At 35.2% G+C, this 6,622-nt stretch overlaps 1 protein-coding gene across 1 annotated transcript; it reads left to right on the top strand.

Moving 5' to 3' along the window:
• Nucleotides 1-1,285: 1,285 nt before the first annotated feature.
• Nucleotides 1,286-5,883, top strand: LOC108367314 (GTP-binding protein 2-like). The gene is given in 7 exon segments (XM_017621906.1): nt 1,286-1,502; nt 2,556-3,302; nt 4,051-4,384; nt 4,387-4,413; nt 4,416-4,506; nt 4,508-4,877; nt 4,954-5,883. Coding segments are annotated over 6 exon segments (1,836 nt in total). The 5' UTR covers nt 1,286-1,502; nt 2,556-2,558; the 3' UTR covers nt 5,224-5,883.
• Nucleotides 5,884-6,622: the final 739 nt, after the last annotated feature.

Genomic DNA, 6,622 nt, shown 5'->3' with positions numbered 1-6,622 from the left:
AAAATAAATAATATTGGTCCTTAAAAAAATCAAATAAACAATTTTTTTCAGTCTTACCCCTTCAATCGGTAACACCACTGTCATAGATATCACATATAAATTTTGGTCCCCATTGGAGACGGTTAAGGCGTGTCGCACAGCGGGAAAAGTTCAGATTCCTCTATGGGGACTCAAAAAATTTTAATAAATTTTTTTTCATATAATACCCAAAATCGATACTACGATGATCGGAGATATTATATCGTCGTTTAAAGTACAAAACCGCGTATCGTCATCCTGCAAAATCGCGTAACTGACATTGGCTGCCAAAAATTGGATTTGCCCACACAAGCTCTTGGCTCAATCCTTATCCATTCTTCCTGAAATATACTACCCAGAAATGCGATTTCTTTATAAAAAAGAGCACCATTTTGAAATATGAGTGTTTTTACGCTCTAGAAAAAAAAATTCTAAAACTTCACATACGCGGTTTTGCATTTTGTTGATACGCGGTCTTGCACTTTAAACGACGATATATACATTTTCGTCCCGAATGGAGTCGACTAAGGCGTGTCGCGAAGGGGTCAAAGATCAGATGCCTCTATGGACTCAACAAATTAAAAATATGTTTTTCATTTAATGCCCAAAATCGATACTACTAATCTCGAGGAATACACATATAAATTTTAGTCCCGATTGAAGTCGGCTAAAAGCTTAAATAGGCAGCAGCGTTGATCCGGAATAACTCGGACTTAATCCGAATCAACTGCGGTTAATTCCCGAGTTGATCCGGATCATCGCTTCCGTCTGTTTATGCTTTAGGACGTCGTCATAGGGTAATCTGAACTTTGACCCCTATGCGGCACGCCTTAACCGACTTCAATCTGGACCAAAATTTATATGCAATATCTTCAGCAATGATAGCATCGATTTTGGCTATTAGACGAAAAAAAAATATTAATTTTAATTTTTTTGAGTCTCCATAGAGAAATCTGAATTTTGCCCCCTGTGCGACACGTCTTAATCGTATCCAATCGGGTCCAAAATTTATATATGATACCTTCGACTATAGTACCATCGACGTAGAGGTTGAGACTTAGGAAATCTGATGTAAAAATTTGCTCCCTACATTTAAAGACCATCCTAATGTAAATATATGCACATACATATGTATGTAGTGTTGCAATAAATCGATTTTTATTTGTAAGAGTCGCGCCGCCACTTTTAGTACATAGACGCGTTTTGTAGAAGAAACAAATTCGAATCGTCAAGTATTTAACTTAATACATTTTAAAAGAATGTAAATTAAATATCTATGTGCATTGTAAATGTTAATTAAAAAAGACACATGAAATTTGAATTCCAATTAAAAAATAGTGCTTTTCACGTTGGAAAAAACAAGGACAACGATTCCAAGGTCATCAAAGCCAGTTGATTTCTACATTTTTCAAAGTTCTTTCTGTTTTGGAATGAGTACTTGAAAGTTCCACGTCATAACCACTATTTTAACACTTTTCATATACGTATGTATGCATTTGTATAAATATATAGGAAAATACATGCATGGTATGTATGTATGTATGTTTATGTTCGTTGGTTTAGTTTTTTCAACATTAGTAGTCCCCTTAGTAGTTTCTACGTAGTCCGGCCATTCGTCCCTTATATCTTAGATGCGGGATGACTTCAAAGTCGACTCGCCAACGTTTGGTTCCAACTGTCGTGGGAAAGTATTTATCGGGTAAAACCTGTTGCGTTCCGGTGCATAGAGTCTACTGAAACTTACCAGAAATTAATCATGTTTAAAGCATAGTATCGAATTCACATTGCTTTATTATGCCCTTTCCTATATCTACATACATACATACATACATACATACATATACTATACCCTTGTGATCAGCTGATTAAGTCAAGTGACATTTTGAATAGTTTTGACTATTATTCTTTTGTTTATTTAATGTTTATATTTTTTTATTAAAGTTTAACATTCGGGCCCGAAAATTTTAAATTTTTTATTCCGAATTTTTAGAATAATTTTGGGTATGCAGTTTCGTAGCTCATTAAATTTTAGTGGTGCAAATTTCAAGATGCTAGAAAGTCCCTTCGATTTTTAATATATTTTTTGGCGATGATTTTTAATATTTTTGTCGACAATTTCGTTTGTATGGGAGAAAATGCGTAGCCCCGAAAAAAGCAAAAAAAAAAAAACATTACAAAAAATCAACGCGCTTTTCTAGCGTCTTGAAATTTGCACTTTAATGTCCAAAAATTTAATGGGCTACAAAACTACATACCCAAAACTTTTCTAAAAATTCGAAATACAATTTTTGGGTGCAAATGTGAAAGTTTGTTGAATTTTCATAATTTTTGTATGCAGTTTGAAATTTGAATTTATCTATCGCTAGTTAGGTAAAGTGCTAAACTTTTATAAAGAAACAATATAAACATTAGATAAACAAAAGAAAAATAGCCAAAACTAGTCAAAATGTCACTTGACTTAATCAGCTGACCACAAGTGTATATACATATACATATGTACATATACATGCACGCTTTAAACTTTCATTACTTATCAGGCTATGGATTGTGGACTCTTAAACCTCTTCGATCCCGATGAGGGGATTCGTGATATTGACAAGGCAAATAACAATTGTCCACCTCGAAAGAATGAAGTGAAGTTTCGAAAGTCTTTCGGGAAGTCAAATGGAGGTATACGCAAAAGTGACATTGAATGCGGAAGTGGAAGCAGCAGTGAAGGGGAAGTGGACGTTCACAACAATAAGATAATTATAGATTTCGATCGTGGCGTTTTGCCACCCGAGCCCCAATTAGGAAATATTGAGTATAAACTGAAACTGATAAGTCCGTCAAAGCATCGCTTTGAACATCTCGTGACACAAATGAAATGGAGGCTACGTGAAGGCAATGGAGAAGCGGTTTATGAAATAGGGGTATCTGATTCCGGGCATTTACACGGACTCAACGAAAAGGACATGAACGCCTCGTTGGCTACGCTTAAGCAGATGGCACAAAAGCTGGGTGCCAGCACATCAGTTTTGAGACGAAAATATGTTGGCTCCCGACGATCTGTGGCGGAAGTTTTAGTCCGTAAAATACCTGATGATCAACATAATATAGAAATACGAGTTGCAGTGCTAGGCGGCGCGGAGGCAGGCAAATCTACGCTGTTGGGTGTTCTTACACAAGGTGAATTAGACAATGGACGCGGTTTGGCACGCCTGATCATGTTTAGGCACATGCATGAAATTCAGTCCGGTCGCACTTCAAGCATTTCACACGAAACTCTTGGGTTCGATTCACAGGTAATATTAAAGTTTTAAAACTGAGAAATAAACATATAAATGTAGCGTAGGAAAGGATAGCTCGACTAATAATTTGGTTTCAGTTGTGATTAGTTCAATTTACGATTTAATTATATCATAACATTCCTTTTACTTTGCTATATTTCTGATAGAATAATAGTAAAAGACTCCCTAAGACATTTTTGAGATAATTAAATTCGTCAGTCTGAAGAAGAGCAATTCCCCAAACTATTCAGCCTCATTGCGTAAGTCGTAAATAAGGCTGAATTGTACGACTCGACAACATTATCATTGTCTACCAGATTGTCCAGATATGGCGATTTCGCGCCAATTTGGCGATTTTTTTTTTAACATTTGCGCGTAAAAATTTAAGAAATCGCCATAATGAAAATTGTGTTTTGTTTTTAACTTAAAAGCAAAGGTCTATATTGATCACCCTATACATAGCTACAAATGCAAAGACTCCAGTATTTAGAAATTCTACTAGCTTAGTTGAACGAAATTTTACTTTTAATTAACAATTGTGGATTAACCAGTGTTGCCATAAAAAAATGAGCAAAAATTTTTATTCACAGTCGCATAGTGAACTATAGAAATTCATAGCACCTGAATTTATTAAAGGAAAATGCATACAAGTTTAAGAACTCCTGCAATTAGTTCATTTTTGCCTTCTGATTAAAATTCTTTTTCTGCCATCCTTGAAGATAGGTGAATACTAAATCTAATAAAACTGTTTACTTTATAATAGGGTACAATTATCAACTACAAATATAATGAGATGATGACGGCAGAAGAAATAAGCGATCGCTCTACAAAGTTGGTTACATTTATGGATTTGGCAGGTCATAGACGCTACATGCGGACAACAGTGCAGGCACTGTTGGGCTACTCACCTCATTATGCTATGTTGGTCGTTTCTGCAGGCAGCGGTTGTACAGGCACTAGCAAGGAGCATCTTTCTATTGTGCGTGCGTTGGATATGCCCTTCTTTATTGTAGTTACCAAGACTGATATTACAAGTCCGGAACAAACTGTACAGGAGCTGAGGCATGTTCTGACTTCAGTAGGTTGCCGAAAGGTGCCGTTATTATCACAAATGCAGATGATGCGATCTCGCAGCATCGAATCAGGTATCGGAAAAAGTTGTTCCGATATTTTGCGTTTCAAACGTAACTGGTGCGGGACTTAATCTTGTTATAAATTCCTTATGTTCTATCGCCGAGCATAAGTAATCTTGAAAAAGAGCGCTTAGAACAAGAGGCAAGCGAATTTCACATAGATGAGATTTTTCGAGTAACAGAAGTTGGCCCTGTAGTTGGTGGCTTGTTAGTTAAAGGCGTGCTCACCGAAAATATGCAAATAAAAATTGGTCCATTACCAGACGGAAGTTTTCATTCCGTTAATGTACATACAATTCATCGAAATAAAGCACCGTGCCGTGTGGTGCGTGCAGGACAAAGTGCTTCTTTATCTTTTACTCCCAATCAGACTCTTCCACCACTTAGAAGTGGCATGGCACTGCTGGCCGATACTGGAGATCCTGAAGATGAGCCATACGGCACATTTTTATTCCAGGTGAGCAATTAAAGTTGTAGCGAATTTAATAGTACATACATATGTATATATTATTTTGACGTGGACATTATTTTAGGCCGAAGTGTCTGTTCTTTTTCACGCTACCGCAATTTACGTAGGCTTCCAGACTACTATACATATCGGCAGTATTCGGCAAACAGCAATAATAAGAGCAATCGAGGAGCGTGAAAAAATGGGTACCAATGACAGCGCGTCAGTGTTGTTCCAATTCGTCGGACATCCTGAATTTGTCCGGCCAGGTATGCGTATGCTGTTTCGCGAGGGCACAAGCAAAGGAATTGGTGTGGTTACGAAAGTATTTCCGCTCAACAAATCCGTCGGATAAAATGTTGAAAGGAATTACCTTTAAACTTAAATCTCATTTGACTTGCGAATTATTGATAAATTAAATAATGCAATATTATACGTATCTATACTTCAGCTACATTACTTATATATAAAAAAACAAAATTTTATAAGCTATGATTGAATGTGAATTCACTTTTTTACTACTCCCTAGCTAAGAGATTGTGAGTTCTAGTCATTCACTATTAATTAAGTGCTGTACCCCGCCAAACGGTTGGAAACAGTAGCCAGACGTTTACATTTTCGAGTTTATCCGGCCTTTTGAATTTGAATTAGGTATATTTAAAAAAATGTATGTATGTATATGTATACTTGATACAATCATAAATATAAACCATCTAAATCAAAGCTTCAAATCTTGTGCAAAACATTAATAAATTAAATTAAAAGTTGCGAAAATTTAACAAATTCCAAAAATTTATCGTAAAATCTCAAAATTTTTAATCCGAATTTTAGAAAATTTTTGGGCATGGAGGTTTATGGCCCATTCAATTTCAGTTTAAAAAAGTGCAGGCGCTACGCGTTGACTTTTCATAATTTCTTTGCCGACGGTGTTATGCGTTTTCTTCAATATAGAAAATTTTTCGAACATACTTTGTATGGGAGAAAATGCAAAATACCCTCAACCAAAATAATCCAAAAAATCAACGCAAATTTGAGTATCTTGAAACTTGTACTTTTTTATGTGGGCTATAAACCTGCATACCTAAAAATTTTCTAAAATTTCGGATAAAAAAGCTTGAAATTTTGATAACTTTTGGAATTTTCGGAATCTTTGTACAAAATATGAACCTTGATTTATTTCTGAATGATCTATGTATGTTTTTATAAACAAAATAGTTAAAATTCAAAAAATGGTATAAACTTGTAAATATAATCAAGTGAGCACTGTTTATAATCGCTTGGCGGGGTATTGCAAGTCGAATTATCTCTATAATACAACATACATACATACATATATACATATGTACGGGTATACACACTTATGTAAAAATATTACTGTGATTTGATCATGCAAAGCACATTGAATGAATGTAAGTTTTTTATAGGCATTAGGTTATACAATCAGCTTTATCCTGAGTTTCGCCCGAAAATAAATTAACCCGAAACTTTTTCATCAGCCCGTAGTGATTACACATAAGCGAGAAGTGAACGATTTCAGGAGAAAATTAAACTCATGATAAGGCTGAATATAAATGGCGGAATGACACTATTATTTTCACTTAAGCCTATGTCGCTGGCTAATGGCCTAGTTAAGAAATATTTTCATAAGGTTTTAGTACATATTTTAAAAGCCATCTATTGTATGTAAATAATTTAATGTTCGAAGTTTCAACATTTACATGGCAAAATAAAAATTACTATTGACGCCCTAAAGA

Source organism: Rhagoletis zephyria, unplaced genomic scaffold (assembly GCF_001687245.7).
Source record: "Rhagoletis zephyria isolate East Lansing unplaced genomic scaffold, Rhagoletis_zephyria_1.1 Rzeph_scaffold_02629, whole genome shotgun sequence".
In the NCBI taxonomy this organism is placed as follows: Eukaryota; Metazoa; Arthropoda; class Insecta; order Diptera; family Tephritidae; genus Rhagoletis; species Rhagoletis zephyria.
Note: the sequence above shows the minus strand (reverse complement) of the source record. Positions and strands in the feature narration are given on the sequence as shown.